The sequence below is a fragment of the Polypterus senegalus genome, chromosome 2, assembly GCF_016835505.1.
Source record: "Polypterus senegalus isolate Bchr_013 chromosome 2, ASM1683550v1, whole genome shotgun sequence".
Classification (NCBI taxonomy): domain Eukaryota; kingdom Metazoa; phylum Chordata; class Cladistia; order Polypteriformes; family Polypteridae; genus Polypterus; species Polypterus senegalus.
The window spans coordinates 40,982,013-41,005,028 of record NC_053155.1 but is presented as its reverse complement, the minus strand read 5'-3'; the positions used below and the strand labels follow the sequence as shown (position 1 = coordinate 41,005,028).

The following is a 23,016-nucleotide window of genomic DNA, read 5'->3' as shown; positions in this document are numbered from 1 at the left end:
CGTGTGTTTTGTTTTCGCAGTAGCTGCACTTATGAATATGCTTGTATGCGTCACTCGCTTCATATTCTTTTGCTGCCTTCTCAATTGTGTAATGCATTTTTTGTTCAGCGCTCTTTGGAGCTCTTGCTTTTTGTGTGCTTACTGCGTTCACAGTCAGTTCACGTGAGCCACTCGGAGTACATGCATTGAAGGTTCTCAGCTGTGCTTGTGCTATCTTGTGTGATCTTGCGATGTCCAAGGCTTTATTTAATGTTAGCTCAGACCTGGCACTTAAAAGTTTCTCTCGCACTTTTGCTGAGTTTGTGCCAAACACTATTCTATCCCTGACCATCTCATCTTCATTTGCATAATCACAGTCCTTCACCAGCAATTTTAACTCCGTTACAAAGTGATCAAAAGTCTCGTTTATACCCTGCGTCTTCTCACTAAACTTGTATCTCGCGAATATCGTATTCGTCTTAGGCATGACAAACGCCTCATAGCGGCAGCATGTCTATTGGATTGCTGCTGACAGACGGCCTTATATGTGCAGGCACTCGATAACGTGGTAGGCATGGTGATGGGAGACGCAACTCCACCTCACACGGCAACCGAGCTGCAGGCTATGGTCGTATAAATGTACGTAAGTAGGATTCAGTTATGAGCGTTACGCGTAGAATTTCAGCCTTCTACCTATGCGGGAAGTTGGAGAATTAGTGATGAGTCAGTCAGTCAGTCAGTGAGGGCTTTGCCTTTTATTAGTATAGATGAATAAGAATATAAATTACTGCATGAGCTTGTCAAATTTTCAGATGATACCAGACTAGGTGGAATTGATTTGTGGGTAATGAAGTATAAGGTAAGTCAGGTATTACATGTAGAAAATAAAGGTGTTAGATTAAAATACACAGTGGGGGTTTGGAACGTCAAAGTTTCCTTATGAGAAGAACCTGTTAGTCATAGCGGCATTGCCATCACCTACATCCAGACATTGTGCAGAGGCCATCAAGAAGGCTAACAGGATGTTGAGTTATGTAGGACGATGTGTAGAGTAGAAGTCATGGGATGTTATGCTGAAGTTGTATAACGCACTAGTGAGGCCTCACCTGGAGTATTGTGTGCAGCTTTGGTCTTCATATTACAAAAAGGGATATAGTAGAGCTAGAGAAAGGCCAGAGAAGTGCAACTTGACCGATTGCAGGACTGCAAGCTATAAAGTGTGAGAAAAGATAAAAGAGTTGAACCTTTTTATATTATGTAAATTACAAGGTGACATAATTGAACTTGTAAACATTACAGAAAGATATAGTTAATTGGATTCTGGGATGTTATTTTAAAGTGAATTCAACAACAAAAACACGGAGACCATTTGGAAGCATGTTTGTAACTTTTGCACCAACCTTAAAAATGTTCTCTTCGCTCAGAGAACCACAGACACATGAAATTAATGACCAAGTAGAGTGATAGAGAGCAATACTTGTGAAATCTTCAAATCTTGATCTAATGTTATTTATTGGGTTGAATCGCTTGTTCCCACCACAGTTCTGAAGTTCTGCTTACTATAGTTTAGCTCCATATATAAAACAACAAAATAAATTTTGACTGCATTTTTAAATAATAAAACATAACATTTTAGAGAGTTACATTTTGCGGTGATGGACACTATGTTAAGAAAAAGTTGTTTCCCTTTTTACCATCAGTTAAATAGCTTGTGCCATCTCTCGGCACCCTTAAACCCAAACGTCCTAATTATATTGCCTCATATACTATGTAGATGTGTGAGTACTGTTCCGGTCATTTATCTTTGGCTTTCTCAAGTACAATTGAATGTATTTGAAAGATACATGTAACAAATTGTAATTTATTGCCTGTGTATTTTTCTTTTTCAGGTAACTCTGTCTGGAAAGCTTTTTTCTTCACTCCTAATTTCTATCCCAGTGATTCAGACCTTTGCCTCGACACCCATGTTTGTTTTTGCATGGGTACGTATGTCTCCATTCATGATCCACCTTTGCTTTTTGATCTTTCCAAGGACCCATCAGAGAAGAATCCACTGACCCCAGCAACAGAACCACAGTTCTACTCAGTGTTGGATGTTATACAAGAAGCTGTTGTCAATCATTCACAAACTTTAAGTGATGTTCCTAACCAGCTCTCTGTGAATAATATCATATGGAAACCCTGGCTACAGCCATGTTGCTCTTCTTTAACCAGTTTATGTGTTTGTGCTAAAGACCAAGAAACTGCAACTTCTGAGAAAGACACTGAACTTGAATAAAGTGAAAACATACAGCTCCTTTACTGAGGTTGCTTGTGTCAACGTCAGTCACATAGTCTTCACTTACTGAATTTTTAGCTGAATGATTTTTAACATTAGCAAATGTGCTTCTTACAAGAAAATAAATGAACACTTATTTGAGTGGGAGGATACTGTAAATTCAGTTCTTGTTTTTTTTTAGAAGGTTCATGATGTCTTACTTGAACTTGTAGACTCATTTTCACAAAATAGAGAACTTCCACATTCAAATTAAATCTTGCATTCAAGGAAGTATTCAAATAAAATGAATCAAAATCACAGCCTAAATAGTCCACAAAAGGATGGAACTTGCACTTTGCCTTAGCCAAAGTTAACACACTCTGGCCTTTGCAGAACTCGCTTTTCTTCATGCTAAATGCTCTCCAGCTCTACAGCATTTGAAGGTCAGTCACTGATGAAATGAACATTCAAAAAGGAGACGACAGATTAGTTATGCAGACATGAAACTTTTGTATGTTTACTGAAGTCATAATGCTTGACAATCAAGTCAGTTCAGATTCAGTGTTTGTACAGCTGGCGGCTTACATACACATTGATACTTGGGTAAGAATGTACAATACTCTTGAAATAGACAAAGACCACTACAATGTCTATAAAAAATAACTCACCCCTTTGGAATTTTTCACTTTTTATTGTTATATACAACATTGAATCACTGCAGATTTAATTTGTCTTTTTTGACAACAGATCAAGAGAAAAAGACTCTTTAATGTCAAAGCGTGAACAGATGTTTGTGTCTGTGTGCACAGGTCTCTCTGTCTCCATCAGCTTTGTACATCTGGACACTGACATCTCTCCCCATTCTTCTTTGTAAAACTGCACAAGGTCTTACGCTGCATGGGGACATTGTGAAGTAGCGGCCTTTCTCAAATCCAGCCACAAACTCTCAGTTGGGTTGAGATCTGGGTAACATTTGTTGTCTCCAATCCATTGTAGCTTCTAACTCCTTCAGAGTTCTCCCAGGTCTCTTGGTGGCCTCCCTCACTGGTCGTCTTCTTGCACAATCATTCTGTTTTTATGGACTGCCTGCTCTAGGCAAATTTACAGCTCTGCCATACTCTCTATTTCTTAATGACTGGCGTCCAAGGGATATTTAAGGACTTGGATATTTTAATGTGTAATGGCCACAGCGGAAAAGGTGGGGCCCTTGGGGCCAAACCAGAAATGGTGTAACTGCTTCTTGGTTGTTTCCTCCTCCATTAACAGGATAGAAATAAGGTGCATGTCACTTACCTGTGCGGAACTCATTAGACATTCCTGATGATCACTTGTGCAACAACTTAAAGAAAGATTGTTAAATGTATGGAGTGATAGTAGACAAGATGAGTTACCCAGAACTGTTCCACAAAAAACAACAATAACATTTTAACACAGGATTCTATTGAAATTGGTTATTATTATGTACATACATCAGATCAGGTTTACTGCACTGCTGACTTTCTCCGATAGACAGATAGAATTGTATTTGTCTCCACAGGGAAATTTGGCTTTTTAAAGAAGCTCTTTACATGTTTCATGTATACAATGATAACGGATGTGGTGTGTAGATGGGACAGTTGAATGAATAGGCTGGAGGTATAAATCTTATTGTTTGCATGAAGACTACTCGTACAGGTACAGACTCTCACAGGGTCAGTTTCATAAATTCATGGCCACTAGAGAATAGCCCAAGCAAACAAATGGGGGATATACAAAATGTACACATGCAGTGCCCTAATGGAATTTAAACCCAGAAATGAAACCTGCAGTACAACTGAGCAGACCTGACCATATCGTACTGCCTCTGATGATTGATGGCCATTCTTTGTTTTTTGAGATTTCAGTCTAACTATGGAGCTGTGAGGGAGTAGCACTGAAAAGCAGTATTAGATGGTTGTGATCTTTGGGACCTCGCTATCATCTGTGAACACAGTTTGTTTGTACATCAACAAAGTCAATTATGAGTGAATGACTGACAGAGCACAAGTTGATATGAGGCTGTGGCCCACCATCACCCTCAACTGGACAAGCAGGCCAAGAAATGGGAGCATTGAAAAATGTATTTGGCAGATGGAGGACCTGCATTTGATCACATTCAGACTTGAAGAAAATCTTTAGAAGTCGTGTATTATCTACTCAGATTACAGATCTGAAGATATTACAAATTATAAAGAAATATTTTAAAACTGTATTCCATATTTAATTTGCAATTTTTGCCCTACTGTCCCTTCAAAACATTCAAATCAAAATACAGAAGAGACTTGGGGACTGCTTGGATTTGTGATGGCCAATCATTCTGATCCACAAACAGGATAGGAGATAAGTGTCAAAGTTTAACCTTTATTGATGGAGTAGCAACAGGTAAATCTGTAATCAGTCAGCAATGCATCACTGAGCATTAGAACATTTAAAAGGAAGTGACGAGAACAGGCCATTCAGCCCAACAAGCTCCTCCATCCTATTCACCCAAATCATCCATAACATTAAGTCAAGATTTGAAGGTCCCTAATGTCTGCTGTCCTCCACCACAATACTTGGTCATTTATTCCATGTGTTTATGGTTCTTTGTTTAAAAAGCTGAGGCCACTTCTTTGTATTAAATAAACAAAAAAGTGAGGCAATGCCCTGAACCAAATTTTTCATTTATTTACCCTACTTCAACGAACACTATTACCACCGCCTTCTTCCAATGACCAGTACCACTACACCATCGCTACTACATCAACAAATTCTACCACTTCAGCTGGAAAGCCAGAAATGAGCCCACCCCAACCATCAGTATGGGTTGCCGGTAAGCGATGGCTAAGTGCAGAGGATGAGGATCCTAATGGAGTCAGTCATTAAGCTTGTAATGCTTGTTTAGTCTGTCATTAAAGATTTAGAAACTGTCACTTCTGTGGAAAACATCCTGCATTGTTCCTGTTCCAAAGAAGTTAGGCGTCGCTTCACCTCATGACTACAGGCCAGTGGCACTTGCATCTCACATCATGAAGACCTTTGAGAGACTGCTATTGGACTACATGAATCCTCTTGTGCAAGAGCACCTTGCAGTCTGCAAATCAGGCAAAAAATGGAGTGGAAGATGAAGATACAGGGTGGCCCATATTTATGTATAGATTGAAAAGGCGTTATTGTCAGGAAACTACCAATGTTATTATCAAGTAACATAATGGAACATGAACATTAAGAACCGGGTCCAGTTGTTGCCCAGTCCAGCACATCGTTACTCCAATTCTCAGGCTAAACAGTGATGCCATTTTCGATACTTTTTGCGTAGTAGTTTAAATGCTACAGCCTTTGAAATGTCATGTACATAAGTATGGGCCACCCTGTATATCTGCTCCATGAGGCTTATTCTGGACAAAGCTGGCAGCACTGTGAGGTAAACTCAGAGATATGCAGGTGGAAGAGCCTGACGTGTCCTGGATAGTGGACCATCTATCGTGCAGACTTTATGATAATCAAGGACTGTGTTTCTGATAAGGATGTGAGCAGCACTGGAGCACCATAAGGTATAATCCTGTTTCCTTTTTTGTTCACCCCGTATACCTCGGACAATAAAAATAAAACACCAGTTCTGCACTAATGGGGTGTATTGATAAGGGTGAGGGGACAGAGTCAGGTGGAGAACATTGTTTTTTGGTGCAGAAAGAATTGTCTGCACCATAACATCAGCAAAACCAAAGAAACGCTTATTTGACAATCACAGCAATAACTGTACGACTAGTCACTATCCAGGGAGTGAACGTAGAGGTGGTGCACTCCGACAAGTACTTTAAGGTCCACATCAATGACAGGATGCATTCCTCGTAACACAGAGGAATAATATAAGAAAGGGCAGCGCCAACTGTTTTCTGAGGAGACTCCTTACAACTGGGTAGTGACATCCTTAACATGCTCTACAGCTTTCTCATTTGACATACTGCTCTGTGGTATGCTGTTCTGGTAACATCACTTTAAGAAATTCACAACCTAAATCAAAGGGCGGGTTCAGCTGTGGGACGCACTCTCGACTTGTTGCAGGTATTGGCAGAGAAGAGAATAAAGACAGAACTCAATGCCATTATGAATGTGGCTGCGTTTAACCACAATTACCAAAGTTCAGCAGCTCTAGATAGATAGATAGATAGATAGATAGATAGATAGATAGATAGATAGATAGATAGATAGATAGATAGATAGATAGGAAAGGTACTATATAATAGATAGATAGATAGATAGATAGATAGATAGATAGATACTTTATTAATCCCAAGGGGAAATTCACAAGCTCTAGCTTGCTTCATGGGATTCTGGCAAAAGCTTGACGCATTGAAATGATTCCAAAGATAAAGCATCTTCAATTTAAAAACTTTAGTCAAAATTCAAAGTAAAACACTCAGTCAGTCATTTTCCAACCCGTCATATCCTAGGGTCACAGGGGTCTGCTGGAGCCAATCCCAGCCAGCACAGGGTGCAAGGCCAATGTAAAACAGTTCACACAAAAAAAGAGAAACAATTGCTGTAGCAAAGAAAAGAGAAGTTCTGTTTAAAGCTTATAAATCTTGTTTCATTTCTTTAAGTTTGCTTATACAGTTGATCCATTTCTAAACGTTCACTCTATGCCTATCCAATTTTCATATTTGAAATGGGCCCTTCTGTCCATGCTAGCCATTGGACTAATCCCAAACACAAACTGACTCAATTAACACACTGTATCTTAATTAGAGCAAGAAAGTTCTATCTCTTATTACCTTACTGGGGGTAAAAGGCTAAACCATTGTCTATGGCAATGAAAGAAAATTATATTCTATTCGACATAAGCAAACACTAACATGAGTGTAACTCAAAGCATTAACTTTCTAAGATTAGCTCTTACAATCCTCTTTGTGACACACTAACATTGAGGACTTTTAGCTATTGAACTATTGAGCAGAAGTGTGTCACGAAATGCGACTGGGGCTCCTTTATACCAGAAGCAATACGTCTGTATACAGCCTCACTGTGACTGCTCTTTTTAAATTTGGACAAGTCAAAAGCTTGCATTTTGCTTTTACAGTTTTCTTTCCTTGTAGTCTTTCTGGTGCATATTTCAGAAGGAGTTTGTTGTCATAATATAATATTTGTTTATTTAGCATCAGTAAAAGGCAAATTTCCATCTCCTATCTATCTATTGTCACACATAAACGATTAGAGAGCAGCTAAAGGACCCGACGAGCAGTGTGAAACTGCAAGGCAGGGGATGGCAACAGTGTACTAACCACTCTCTCTTTATTTCAACAGAAACGACGAGAAAACACCGCTTTGAATTTGTCTCCAAAACCCTAGCCAGAAGTCCGAGCTGCTTCCGGATTCCTTTATTTCCTCTGGTACTGTAATGATGACGTCACTCCATCCCAAGATCCTCAGCGCCCACTTTCCCAGCATTCCCACTTCTGTTCCCACCTCCTAAAATGTCTGTGTTTCACTATACTCATTGTCTTTTTTGATGTACTTCATGACTGACAGTTTTTTGTTTGGAACAAACACTTTACAGTATATGGGGACGGTTAAAAATGCTTAAAAGTTTTCTGTGTTTTCTTCACACTATCTATCTATCTATCTGTCTGTCTGTCTGTCTGTCTTTTAGCGACTGCCTAGAATGTAAATTAATTTCATATAATGCCGAGCTTTAATCCTGTTATGTCTCTTAAGGAACGGGCCCAGACTTCAGCACTTGTGGTATTAGCCATGCCAAGTCTAACCTATTAGGAGTGTGTCTGTTAATCTCAGAATAAAAGTGTTTCCTAGAATATATTTAAATGAATTTATTTGAATTTCAAATCTTAAGAAAATTTTAAATGTTAAGCTACTATTTCTCATTAGAGGTTATTAGGGAGGTATCCAAATGGTTAAAGTGAAATGTAAAATTGGTGCCTCCCACAATATTACTTTCTGTTTAAGCTGATTTAAATGAAGAAAACAGATTCAGAGGGAAGCAGGCCTATTCTACAGAAGCAACCGCTTCAGTCCAAGAGGGGATAAAAACTAGAAAGCAGAGTAAGTTCCTTTTTTCAGCACTACAGAGGAGAGATAATTCATCACACTTTGTAGTAATGACAAGTGTACCCACTCAACAAGCTGTCTAAGCAGATAGATTAACTGCCACAACGCGGGTCAATAGACCACATGATAAACACCAATTGAACTTGATTCTTCAGTGATCTTATAACAGGCCACATTGATCAGTTCCATAGCAGAGAGGAAGTACTGAAGGCAGCTTAATTCTCAAAGCCTCCAGCAGTGGAAGTGCTTCAGAAATTGGTACCATCCAAATAGTGTCACCCAATACTTATCTTTCATTAAGGGGGATGCTTTTATGTCCCTGTGCCAGAGAAACAGGGACCTTGGTCACATGTTACTGGGGAGTTTTCCCATCTACCACAAGGAAGTCTTGATACACCAATAAAGTTTCCCTTCTAAACACTAAGTTGTAAATGAGGTTTTGTATTTTTAGTATGTAGACACCCCAGGAGTCAAACGTGAAATGCCTAACTCTCTTCAATTTGCATTTTGGCCAAAGATACAACGATCATATAAAAAATGAATGACAATATTAACTCTGTGATTCAAAAACATTTCAAGAAGTTACTACATGAGAGTTAAATACCCTTCTTTCCTCACCTACGATCAATATCTACCCCTAAAGCCATGTCGGATAGTTATGGACAATGATAAATGTAGCAGTTCTAGACTCTACCAACAGACTCCAAGGAATCACACCAGGAAATCTTAGGGAATAACGGAAAAGGGATCTTAGGGGTTTCAGATAACAATAGGAGCCATCTAACCATTTTGTCTCTAATCTGTACATAACACACCATAATTTAGCTCCAAATTCTACATTGATCAGTCCTTGATTGAGAGCATTTAAGATTTACCACATTAAGATAAAGACTTTTGCATGCAGATATTTCGTTTCTAGCTGAAAATACTAAATCAGAACAAGAAGGAACTAACTGACCGATACTTGACAGTATGGGGGGATGAATCTGCCTAAGCTAAATCATTTGGATTATTCACTTATATTCAGTCCAAAGGTCGAGTCCAGAACAACAAGACTGGGCTTAATTTAAGGGCTGAGAAGAAGAACAAAGGGCTCTCTGTTTTTCATTCATGTAGAAGGTCATGCACTCTGTCATTTTGACATCCATGGAGGAGGAGAAGAAAACTGTCTCTTTAAGCAGCCATTTTCTGTTTCTGTCATTCCATTCAGAGGCCATGATGGATCAAGAGCCATGTTCAACCAGGCCAGACAACAGACTAACCAGTATGACTGCAAGCCCCCGGGTAGCATGTTATCAGGTTGTATTATTTTAGCCAACTCTTACATTTGTACTCCGCTATTTTGGGCGTATTATCTGTAACACATACATACGTGTGTAACTTTTTTCCTTCCTCTTCTGCTACTCTACAGTATCTTCTTGCCCGAGGTCAAAGACATAAAAGGTAACATAGATGGGATATGGGGGTAGCTTGTTAAGGTCTACATCATAAAGATAATAAAGGGGTAAAAAGAGACATCCTAGGACCCTACCACAACAAAACAGGGACTATTTGGGGCTAAAATATTTTCATGTCTCAAACAGCCTAACAAAAAAATCTAATGCAGGAGGCAGACCATACTTCCATCTGCAATGGGAGCTTCCATATAGCTATAAATTCTTTTGAGTCATCTTCAAAGAGAACCTGAAACAGTCAGAACACATCTCAATTATTGTCAAGAGAGGTCATCATTCTCTTTAATTCATTAGATGTCTGAGGAACGTCTGGATGGCTTCATCTATGCTTACCACTTTCTACAAGTGCACAGCACAGTCCATATTTATTGGCTACCTACTCTGCTCCGAATCACAAGACCATACAGACGGTGGTGAGGTGGCTCAGAGTATGAATGTTTTGGACATAAAAAACACACACTAACTTAGAAGAGGAAATAGTGTTATTTAAAACATTAGCTTTCCTGCACTGCCACTTGCTTGAGCTCCACTGTTCTTAAAGATTAACACTTGCTAAATTCATTTTATTAGGGAAAAAACTTTCATACCTTTAACCCCATCTTAAATAGCTTTTGCAATTATGAATGTCATCCTTGAGTTATAAAACTGCTGAACAGCCCCTCGTACTCACTGAATATTGCAACTGTGATGAGAACAGGCCAATCAGCCCTAAAAGCTTGTGCATCATCTTCACCTAGACGGTCCAAAATAACATCATGTTAAGGTTTGAAGGTCTCTAAATTCCTGTTATGTACCACACTGCTTGGTAATGTATTCCATGTGTCTATAGTTTCTTATGTTAAGAAAACATTTCTATCATCTGTGCAAAATCTAATGAAGTTTCCAACTGTGACCCTTGTTTTTGAAGAATTTATGTGCATTTAATATACAGTATAATTTGTCCTAACTCCTGTCATAATTTTAAACACCTCAGTCATGCCACCTCTTAACCTCCATTTGCTTAAACAGAAAGGGCTCAACTCCCTCAGTCTCCTCATAGCTCATACCCCTTGTACTTCCAGAATCAGCCTAACTGCTCTTCTCTGAACTTTCTCTAAGGCCTCACTACTGTGTTATACAACTTGAACATATCCTCCCTTGACTTCTACTGCACACATTGTGCTATATAACCAAACATTCTGTAAGTCTCTTTAATGGCTTTTGTACATTATTTGGATGTACAGTAGATAGTGATAGGTCCACTAAGACTCCTATATCCTTCTCCAAAGATATATTTTCAATTTTAAACCTCCCATTATAATAACACTTTTACGTCCTACATGGAATACTTTTCATTTATGTACATTACACATTATGTGTCACTAATCTGCCCAAGCCTGTATACTGTCCATGTTGCTCTGTTACAATTTAGCTGATTCTACATTATCTGCACTTTCACCTTCTTTGGTATTATCTGCCAACTTAAACATCTTATTAATCATATTCTTGTCCAGATTAATTATACTCATTAAGTAGAGCAGAGGCTTCAGTATTGATTTTCCTGAGGAACATCACCTAATCCTGGAAAAGCTCCATCACCAACACCCTTTGCTTCCTGTTTTTGAGCAAATTTTCTATCCACTTGCATATCAAATCTCAAATTCCCACTTTAGTTGGATGACTAGCCTCTCATGTGGCATCTTATCAAATGCTTTCTAAAAAGCAAGATAAATAATATCAAATTCTTTTGTTGCTTCCTCATAGAATCCCAGCATATAAGTGAAACACAGCCTTCTCTGTCTGAACCTTGTCTGTTACTGTACTTAATGTAGAATGCTGTATTCACTCTCTATGTCTGGATTCTGCCGTTACTATTATAGTCTGTCTGTGTGTGTGGGAGATACATGGGGGAAAGGCCTCTCTATGGATTAATGCCCCGATTTGCTTGTGTGTTCATCTCTATATTATACAAGCTGTCCCCTGAGTCTCTGGCCGCATCATAATGAAACAGGACAAACTTAAAAAATCAATAAACAAATAGATATCGCTAGCTAAGCAGAGGTAAGGTACACTTCAACATGTGATGAGAGGTACACCGACTCGATTGGAGGCTGGCGCGTGAGTGAGGAAGACCCCACCCAGCTCCCCACTCCTAACATCACACTTCCCCCTCTCCTCGCTCCACAGCCTCTGTCTCGAATTAGCGCGAATAAATCGCTGCCACAAGTGAACTATGATACTTAGCGTGATGACAGAACTCCCAAACTCAACCAGGATATTCAAGCAAATTATACAAACAAACCCAATCTAAATCCATTAAGTAGTTGAAAAGCAGACAGATATATAGACAGGTAGACAGACGTTGGATTTTACATATATATTGTAGAGATATTGTGGATGAAAACTCAGACCCGACAGCAGGTGCGGTTATAAATTAGCTTTATTTTCAGTGTCACGGTGAGAAGAGTTTCAGAAAAGCAGACAATCAAATGTACATGACAGCGTCAGGGCTCTTCTGAACCCCGTCTGTTGGGTGGGGTCCAGTTTTATACCCCTAGAATGCGTGATTTAATATCATTAAAAAAAGCAACAGTCAACACATTTATTATACACAAACCTTGAGCCCCTTCAATGCCCCTTGTGCAACTTGATTTCTTGGCTCCTTTTGTTATGGCGTTCAGATGTAAGCTAAGGGACAACATGATAAGGCAGACTCATGTGTGGAATGCTCAGACCTTGAGTCCTTTGCACAAACATTTTTCTGTTTGCTAAAACAAAGCATGCTGTTACTTGGTTTCGTAAAGGTTACTTCTCAGACATGAATTAGTACAAGGGAACGAAGAGAACATTCGTCTTCCACAATATAAATTGTATAACAATTCTATTTTTTTACATTTTTGAAAAGTGCCACCTCACAGATCCAGATCCAGACCCCTGAATGCTGAATTGGTTTTGTGTGAGTGGGCTCTGTGATGGACTGGTGTCCAATCCAGGGCTGGTTCCTACCTTACACACAGTCTTTCCAGGAGGGGCTAAAAGCCCTCAGTGATCCTGAACTGGATTAAGCAGGTTTGAAAATGTTATGTGCTATGAAAGAAATGTCAAGATCTGAGGCATCCATTGTCACCAATCAAGCTCATCAGAGTAATAACCATGTTAAATAACAAAATTCAAACACTTCATTTGCCAATTTCCTGAGTTACTTGTCCAGTTTAGAATCACAAAGGGCCAGCGTCTATCCTGGGAACATTCAGCACAAGCCAGCAACAAACCTTGAATAAGGAGTCAGTCCAACTGATGGTCACTCACACTGGGCCAGTTTTCAGTCTCCACTGATCTAAACAGTCTGTCTTAGGGGTGGACATAAATAGAAAAGTTGAGAATTCTAAGAAAGATAAGAAAACATGAGGAGAATGTGCAAACTTCACACCAACAGTGCCTGGGCATAGCTTTACAGACTCTAAAAAAACGACTATAAAACAATCCAGCAGTGTAAGACAAAATAAATAACCAAATGTAAAAAAGATGTTGAGCATTGAGAATTTTATTGTTAAGCAATATAAAAAAATATGATCACAAATTAATATTTTTTAACAATCATACTGGAAAGTAATAACGCAAAATGGTGCTACAGAAACAAGTTTTCAGCCCTTAAATATTTCACAGCATCATCATACCCCATTTGGTACAAGAGCTCCATTTTCTGCTTCACTGGTGGAAACAAAGCTTGATTCAGTCGTCTTACATTATTCATTGAAAGCTATTTGGGGGTAAAAGAAAAACATATTATAGTGTATCAAAACATTTTACCTAATCTGAAACACTTAAATCCTAAAAATATTATAGTTATTAATACCTGATTCATTTACATTAACACAACAATTGCAGCTAAGTTAATATTGTTACAGAAACTTTATGTATACTTCAATATATTTTAAATAACACTAGACAAAACTTTTTTCAAAAGTTTTGATTCTGGAAAAATCTTTGGTGATTTTGATAGATAGCTTCAAGATATACACAAATATAATTTCAGACTGACTATCAAAACATGACATTAACGTTTATTCAGTTTAGCGTATTTAAGTGCTTAATGATGCTGATACACTGCATTAGTTCAATTCAGCTAAAATGTTCATCTTCTGATTTTTGTTTCTGCTCAGCACCTGATAATTCTCAGTTTAATGTGCAACAATAATTGGCCAGCATTAATGGATTCCATTTGTCCCAATAGTACTTTTCCATCATCACAATGTCCCGGTGAAACCTTCTACCATATTCGTCAATGACAACAACAAGATTAGGAGGGAACAATCCCAAGCAGGAATACAGAATATTGATCTTTACTGACATATTGCACTTCATGGTTTTGAATACTTGAAGGTGTGTTGTCTGCCAGCTAGATGTAGTTTGGTGCTGTGTGGTTGCCAAAAAAAAATTTCAACAACATCCGTCATGTGATTTTTTCCGGCCCCACTAGCATAGGTTCAACTGCTTGTTATTGATAACGTGTCTGTTTGTGAACCAAAAAAAAGTCATCAGATACACATTGAATTTCTTTGCAGTTCTTGCTTATCACTTTCATTAATGTTTTCATAGTCCAACAGTTATATGAAGAGAAGGCAAAAATATCTTTGTTGGGTGAGCAAGTGGTTCAGATACCACATTTTTCTGTCCTCAAACCAAATGCTTACGTAGTGGCCAGTTTTTTTTTTAAGTAATTAGGTTTTTTAGCATTGAAATGAAACAACAGGACTCAGTATATTCGAGCTGTATTCCAATTAACACAGATGTTCTAATTATAGATGCTGTACCATAAACGTATACCTATAATGAGAGATAAATAGTAATGAAGCAGTTGTACTTCATTCTTTTATAAGTACATTTTTCAGTTATTTGTACTTTAGTAAATTTCATTAAGGGCTACATTTACTTTAGCCCCACCACATTATCATAAAATTTCATACCTTTTAGCTTCATTAAAATTTCTAGCAAGACCTCATTACTCATTACACAAACTATTATAAATTCATAAAAGAGACCTATCAGGCGTGTTATAGTTCAGCACTGCTCAGGCCCACAGGATACCATAATTCATTGAAATCAATCAATCAATCAACATTTATTTATATAGCACATTTTCATACAAAAAAAATGTAGCTCAAAGTGCTTTACAAAATGAAGAACAGAAAAATAAACATAAGTCAACATTAATTAACATAGAATAAGTAAGGTCCGATGGCCAGGGTGGACAGAAAAAACAAAAAAAAAACTTCAAAAGCTGGAGAAAAAAAAAATAATATAAAAAAAAAAAGCGCAACATTCCGCCTCCCACTGCTCATTTGTTCCCCTGCTTTTCGCTCACTGTTGAGACATGGAAACTGAAAGTACCTTTTCCCCACGTTCCTATTTAAATACTTTGTTCAAATTTGCAAAATGTACAGGCGATTCATATATATAAGACTGCAAGTTATATACTGTATTTAGTGAACAAGATCCATAGGTTTTACGCATAAGATATTGTGGTGGATCTTACTAACATAAGCCCGGCCCTAAAAGTTGCTGGTTAACTGGTGATGACACACTTGGGTTCTAAACAAGATCTTGTAGACAGGGGTCAGAGGAATGTCCCTGTGCCTGGACACCGAGGTTTTGCTGTCCCTTGTTATGCGAGTGATAATAAAAGGGGTGTTAGCTTTCCTACAAGCAAAGATAAGTACTTTTGTTGCTACCTTATGGAATTTGAGTTCGGGGAAAGCTAAGAGAACACCTCCCTGCTGACTAGGAGCTACTAGAGCCACTACAAATATGAAAAGCATAGGCAGCTTATTAACTGAACATTCTAGGTTTGGGTGCAAGTGTGAACTTTGATAGATTTTGCTTTCGTAAAGTATTGAAGAATTACTGCACATCTGTTATTCCATCTTCCACTGAACTGAAAACTGTACACTATATTATTTCTGAACTGTCCTTTTTACTATTTCTTCACAAGATTCAGCAAACAGCATATAAATTTAGCATTCCACAGTACAGCACTGACTCTCAGATTTGTATTTGCCATTTTATTATGTTGTTTATTGTAGTGTAATATTAATGGAAGCTGGTGATATGTGTGGGAAAATGTCATTTTATAGACTTTAAATTGTGTACTGGAGTGAATTAAAAATATATCTATAATTAGACAACTAGTAAATATCTGTTTATGTTGGAAAATTAATAATATGCCTTGACTTTAATTGTGGATAATTTTATAGTTTACAAAAGCACTCAAGAGGCTAATTTAAATAAAAAATTGGGTACTAAACTGAGCAAAAGAAACCACAGCTTTCTTAAGGGTATTCTTGTTAAATATAAACCACAATTCTAAAATTTAATGTCATAATGTCCTTCTAAAATCTGCCTTTACTTTAGTGAAGCACAATAAACCCAATTCGTGTAGATTTTTACTTGTTTTTTATACTGTGTAGCTATTCAAGTAATGAGGTTGTTCATTTAATTTTTCTTCTTCTTTTTATATTTTGTCGTCTTCTTCTTCGCTCTTGAGTAGTGGCACCTCATCTGCTGTTGCCAGGTGTCTCAGTAGTGTAAGTCACATCTGAACTCACTAGTACCACACTTCGGGTCATCACCGTGGCACTAACCACTAAATCTGTACACCAAGTATGTGCAGGGTGGATGTTAGTAAAATTGGATAGGGCACAGGGGACCAGACCCTTTGGTGCTCCTGGCCACTCACAGAGACTGGGTAATTGATACGCCAAAAGGTCTCTACATTAAAACATCTTTCTTGTTTATTGTCTCTTTATTAATAAGAGTAACAAAAATATACAGAAGTTTTTGTTTTTTTATTTTAACTGGTTGTAGAAATAAACTGGATAACAAAACTGTGATTCATGTGTAGTGTAGCTCAGTAATTACATTCAATGTGGATGATATCTCTGTATTTTAATTTCCTACATTTCCAACAAAGTAGTACGGTGTGATGTAATACAAAGAATATCTTTGTGAAACAAACTAAATTTAAAGTATAACTATGAGATATGTTCTCTGATCCATTTGGATTCATAAATACCAATTACGTATATGTATGGCTTACTGTATTTGTCCTCGAGGGAACATGAAACAAATTTTGTGGCCATGTGATTGTACATTGTGCATACAACACATGTGTACACACAACATATAAAACATACTTCTGCTCCCACAGAATAATAACTTGTGCACATAATATGCACATTTTGTTTTCACAATATATCTTCTGACCACAACACAATATCTTATAAAGCTTAATGGTGCCACACAAAAAAGCCATTGTGTTTAAATGAGACAATATTGAGTTTAAACTCAATAGCAATGTACCTTTGTCTGCTTCACAACACATAATCATTACCCAACCAAATACAGTGGATAACTTTAAACTGAATACTGAATAGGACACATCATTAATTTCATGTCTAGTACCAAATAATACTGTCATTTTACAAGTCCTAATCCCGCGTTTAAGTCACAGTAGAGATGCGTCTTCTTCAGCGTCTAAAATCTTACAATATTTTCACATCAAAATGAAATGTGTTTGGACTCTTTAACAGATATTATTACTAACAGGACTAATCCAATGGCTACTGTTGTTTGAAAATGAAACATCTAACACTGCTGGAATTGTATTTAGACATAGACAAGCACAGCAGGGCAGCTGGAATTTTGAAAATCAGCTACTGCTTAAGTTTTATAGTTTATGAACTGTATAATATGCTTTGGAGGAAAATTAGAAGTTCCTCTGATTGCAGTTATGTACTTATCAAAGACATGATTTTTACTATTAATATAAAATGTGCTTTTATTGTTTATACTTGAATACTTTTGAAAGAAGAAGCTTTTTTAGCTTTTATTCTTTTTTAACTGAAATATGTGTTGCTTCAGTGAAAGTAAATGCTCTTTACTCAAGCATCATTTACAAGTAATCTTTATAACTCTGCTTATAATATGGGAGGAAATTACTTGAATAGCCGTCTGCAATAAAATTGTATGTTATCGGAAAATGTAAAGGTGAATTTTGTGATTGGCTGACCAAATCAAAAACATGCACTGAAAAGTTTTCAGGAATCAAAATCTTCATTATCCACTGTAATTACAGTAAGTCACCTCTTAAATTCTGCATTTACACATGATAGAAAACAAGGATACGCTTGCCATCATTATATACTTACCTTTTAATAATAGTCATTTTACAATGTAGGGCACTAAATGAACCAGAAACCAGGTTCAGTGTATCCGAGATATGCATGGTATTGACCTGAAGTCAGATTGTTAATAATAATACCGGTATACTGCAATAGTTTTGTTCCTATAATTCAACCAAACCCTAAGCCTTTACCAGCAATATTACTTGTTCATAAATTTAAATCTATTATTACTACCCATTCTTCTGGAAAGATACTTAACCATTTGAAGTTTTTAAATGTTATTGAATTAGTAATTACTTGTATACTTAAAAAAATCTTAATCCAAACTCTATCCTTTCCTGAAAATTCACATGCACAGTAAGAAAAAAAATCTAAGTTTTGTCGGCCGGTATTTTAAAGGAAATCAAGAAATGCACTGTACTGTTTGCATTAAGTATGCAGACCCCAATTAATAATATTTGGTTGACTCACTATTCACCACAGCTTTAAGTCTTGATTTTTGTGAAAAGGCAGTGATTTTTGCCTGTTCTTCTTGATAGATGTGTCCCAACTTGTTCAAGTGTCATATCATTACTAAATGCGATACGGACTTTCTATGATGAAGCAGAATGAAATTTGATTTTCCAGCACATGCTGAGTTGCTGTTCAACCAGCTTTAAGAAAATGGTCAATTAAAGGGTCATTTAAAAATACATAAAAAACAATTATACATGTATACATAGGCAATCAAAGACTTTTTTGCCTTTGTAAGTCTAAATCCTTATGAGTTCTGTCATCAAGAATCTGTACAGCACAATGAGCAAAAATATCAACATTGATACAATTGAATGTAAATGTTTCCAGACACACACACAGAGGTTCACTTTACTCCATCCTCCTTAAACTAGAGCTAGAGCTTAAACTAAATTCTCCCTGTTAATTATATTATTCCAAAGAGCTGTAAAACTTAAAAACCTTCTTTATTATTTGATAAAGGCTAAGTCAACGCAAAGCAATTACAAAGCAAATATATTCTGAACTATTATGTAATTTCATAAACTGACACCGGATCTGGCAGAATGATAAAAATTCCATAAACTTCACACGTGCATCAAAATAAAGTGCATATGCAGGGCAAATCACGTAGGGGACAAATATCAATTAGCTACACTTACCTCCTTGAACATTATGTGAAACCAAGTGCCTTATCTTCAAAACATTTACATATTATTTAATTAGAAACATGGGTAACACTTTACTTTACGTCCTGTAAAAATGCATCTATTACTCATTTACTCATAAGTAACAAGACCTTCACAGCACTTCTTTGGGTCTTCATAATACTTCCAAAGCATCGGTAAACTGTTTATTCATGTCTGCAATGTGACCTACTAACAAAACTTCACTTTGGAGTGGTCTGAGATGTTTCAACTGAGATATATCTCTCTTTATACTAGACTACCGGTCAAATGTTTTGGAACACCTCAGTTTTTATGGAACTACACACAGTTTAATGTCTTAATGTTTCATGAAATCAAGGTACAGAACAAATAAACAATGGCAAATAAAAAATAAGTCAAGGAATCATTAAGTGTACAAAGTTTAATTCAATTTTTTTTATTAATCAAAGTTGCTACCTTTTGCCGATATAACAGCCAAACTGTGGTAAACCTTTTGATTCAGAATGCCAGTCACTCGGCGGAGTGGTGGCTCTGAGGCTAAGGATCTGCGCTGGTATCCAGAAGGTTGCCGGTTTGAATCTCCGTCACTGCCAAAAGAGATCCTACTCTGCTGGGCCCTTGAGCTAGGCCCTTAACCTTCCATTGCTCCTGGGGTCCTGTACAATCTCTGACCCCAAGGGGTATGCGAAAACTAACAAATTCCTAATACAAGAAATTGTATAAGGCGAAATAAAGAACAAAAAAAAAGTTGCCAACTCTGCCTTCAACAAAAGAACTCCAGACCATCACACTTCCTCCTCCATGTTTGACTGTTGGTGTCACACACAGAAGAACCACTCTTTCACCAACTCAACGGTGTATAAACACCCTGCGTGATGAACATATATTACAAATTTTGATTCATTGGGCCATAAAATTTTTTTCCACTCTGCAGTAGTTCACAGCTGCTATTTCAAGGTCCGATTTTGTCCTTTAAAGAATGGCTTTCTTACTGCCACTTACCTTGCCAAACCTGCAGCACAGCAGAAACTGATACTGTACTTGCTTTTCTCCACCGCTGTTAAGCTGTGAGGTGCCTATCACAAAAGCTGGTGACCCTCAGAAACTTGTCTTCTGATTGGGTGGTGACTTTTGATCTGCCAGATCTCTTCCTATCAGTTTCTTCCAGTTTCTGATTGCCTTTGGAGTGTGTAAGACACCACTGTACTCACTGACAGTTTGAATTTTTTTTAAATTTCTCTGAATGAAAGGCCTACACGTTTAAGTGTAATAATGCTTTATCTCATTTAATTTGTTAATTGCCATTTTCTTGCCATTATCACTTGTATTTACAACATTCTGCAGTGTAATATTGTCCAAGTAGTACTTCAGAGAGTGTAGTAACACAGTCTGTTCTAACTCTGCTTTAAGACAGATTGAGGGTTTTTAAGTAATCAAAAGAAGCTGGGACACTTGTGCAAACCGTTTGCTTCAACTTGCAAGGCTTAATTTTCTTTAATTCCTGCAGAACATCTGTAGGTTGTAACCTATTAGTTGTTCCCTGAAGAAAGCCCATTAGAAAAATTCTGAAATTTAATTTTTTCAGTTTTTGCTAGCCTAAACATTAAATGTAAAGCTCTGGCAGTTTGCAGCTTACCTTTTCACCATCTTAGGTCATTGATTACATTTCAACCAATTAAATTTGAAGAAAAACAGGAAAAGCTGAGGTGTTCCAAAATTTCTCACAGGTAGTGTACATATTTAGTACATGATCTATGACTCCTTCATATTATAACACGTAATTTTATCATCATGTTAATATGCCACACTGCACAGAGATCAATAACCTATGTATTAACGTTTCATAAGTGTATGTTAAGGTGTTGTCACATAAGAGTAAATGAGTATTAGATGCACTTTTGCAGTATCTAAAGTGTTACTTAAACATGTAACACGTAACAAAATTCTGTAATGTGGTTACAAGTGTTTCAACTGTTACTTTGTAACTGGGAAATGCATAATTAGATTATAACAAAACCATAAATTTGTGCTGCATTACTTCCAGCTCTGGTAAAGAATTTGTCAGTTTGTGAATCACAGTGATGAACAGAAGAGACAGGTGAAAACTGACATGATTGTGAATACAAAAATTGCCACCATCTGATATTTAATAATTTTTTTTAAATTGTACTACAACACACCTAGACAGCAGATGATGCCTATGGGTGAACCACTTATTATGGGTTTTAACACAGTATCAAATCTTCAGCTAGTATGAATGAGCATAATGAGAAAAGAGAAATTTAGCTGAGTACATACAGTATGCTTTAGACAGAAACAGTTCACTTTCAAAAATCTTCCACACTAACGTGGTCACAGGGGCCAAAGATGATCTTGCAGACAACAAAGTAGTGTCACACACGTGCACATGGGAGGCAGGTAAAGGACCTGAGTGAGGTTAATTCCAGGTCAGCCCGGGTTTGGGGGGGTGGAGGGTTTAGAGGATACTGACCCTTTCTCTCTTTCCACTGCAGACCAATTACAGGAAATTCCGCCTGGTTCTGAGGATGCCACTTCCGGTTCTGGTCCTAACAATATCACTTTATGTTCTCTCCTTTAAAACCACCATTTTTGCCTCATCAACACAGTTCTGTTCTGGACTCAAATCTGTATACTCAATTATACACATCACACTTAACTTTTTTGCAGCCAGGAAACAATATACAGGTGGTTGCCCCAAATCTTTTTGTGGCTCACTTGTCTCTTCATTGACATTAGCTTAGCCTTCATAAAACAGCATCTACCGCATTCATCCTATCTTAAATTTGAAGTGGTCAGATTTACTTATTGCAGGAAAGCAAGAATTGCATTTATAGGGTTAGGTTTACCAACTAAATACTTACCATTAATGTGTCAGGTAACACCTAATATAGAAAAAATGGTAATAGCAAAAGCATGTAATTACAATACTAACTTAAGAATGTTAAGACCATAAACAAGAGATAACTCACCAGAACGTTCTGATTTGCTAACTTGACACAAGTAGTTATTAATCCTGTATCATCTGGACAAATGTCATAGGGACCACTGAAAGGTGTGACTGTCACAGTACGGCCAAAAGAAAAGATTGGCAAGCTGTTAGAAAGTCCACCATCTATCCATTTCTAAAATAAAAAGGTCAGTTTAAAAAGTTAAGTAAGACTATCAGAAAAATATGTGAAGAAACAGCTTTTCACTGTTAGGAATTTGCCATCTCGACTGCTTCTATAACAGCAAAACCTCAGGTAAACTCATTAAACCTCAACAATATGGGGTATATGTGGCATATAAGGCAAGCTGCACTTGAAAGGCAAGTGGCTGCAATATATATTTCTACAAACACAAATGTCCTTGGTCCAGAATTTCTCAAACTTTTATGTCTTCTAATTTTCTTAGCCAAGTAACAAGATATTTACAGTGGTGTGAAAAACTATTTGCCCCCTTCCTGATTTCTTATTCTTTTGCATGTTTGTCACACAAAATGTTTCTGATCATCAAACACATTTAACCATTAGTCAAATATAACACAAGTAAACACAAAATGCAGTTTTTAAATGATGCTTTTTATTATTTAGGGAGAAAAAAAAATCCAAACCTACATGGCCCTGTGTGAAAAAGTAATTGCCCCCTGAACCTAATAACTGGTTGGGCCATCCTTAGCAGCAATAACTGTAATCAAGCGTTTGCGATAACTTGCAATGAGTCTTTTACAGCGCTCTGGAGGAATTTTGGCCCACTCATCTTTGCAGAATTGTTGTAATTCAGCTTTATTTGAGGGTTTTCTAGCATGAACCGCCTTTTTAAGGTCATGCCATAGCATCTCAATTGGATTCAGGTCAGGACTTTGACTAGGCCACTCCAAAGTCTTCATTTTGTTTTTCTTCAGCCATTCAGAGGTGGATTTGCTGGTGTGTTTTGGGTCA

At 37.2% G+C, this 23,016-nt stretch overlaps 2 protein-coding genes across 4 annotated transcripts in view; one reads left to right on the top strand and one right to left on the bottom strand.

Annotated features, from left to right (window-relative positions):
* sts (steroid sulfatase (microsomal), isozyme S) overlaps positions 1 to 2,416 on the top strand; it is a 35,888-nt gene extending 33,472 nt beyond the window's left edge. For both annotated transcript variants that reach the window (XM_039743578.1, XM_039743579.1), the window contains exon 12: positions 1,869 to 2,416. In XM_039743578.1, the coding sequence (XP_039599512.1) occupies positions 1,869 to 2,257 (389 nt within the window). In that variant the 3' untranslated portion in view covers positions 2,258 to 2,416. The remainder of the gene's footprint in view (positions 1 to 1,868) is intronic.
* Positions 2,417 to 13,260: 10,844 nt separating this feature from the next.
* Positions 13,261 to 23,016, bottom strand: part of pnpla4 (patatin-like phospholipase domain containing 4) — a 28,337-nt gene continuing 18,581 nt past the window's right edge. For both annotated transcript variants that reach the window (XM_039743576.1, XM_039743577.1), the window contains 2 exons: positions 22,066 to 22,218; positions 13,261 to 13,492 (listed from right to left, as the gene is read on the bottom strand). In XM_039743576.1, the coding sequence (XP_039599510.1) occupies positions 13,361 to 13,492; positions 22,066 to 22,218 (285 nt within the window). In that variant the 3' untranslated portion in view covers positions 13,261 to 13,360. The remainder of the gene's footprint in view (positions 13,493 to 22,065; positions 22,219 to 23,016) is intronic.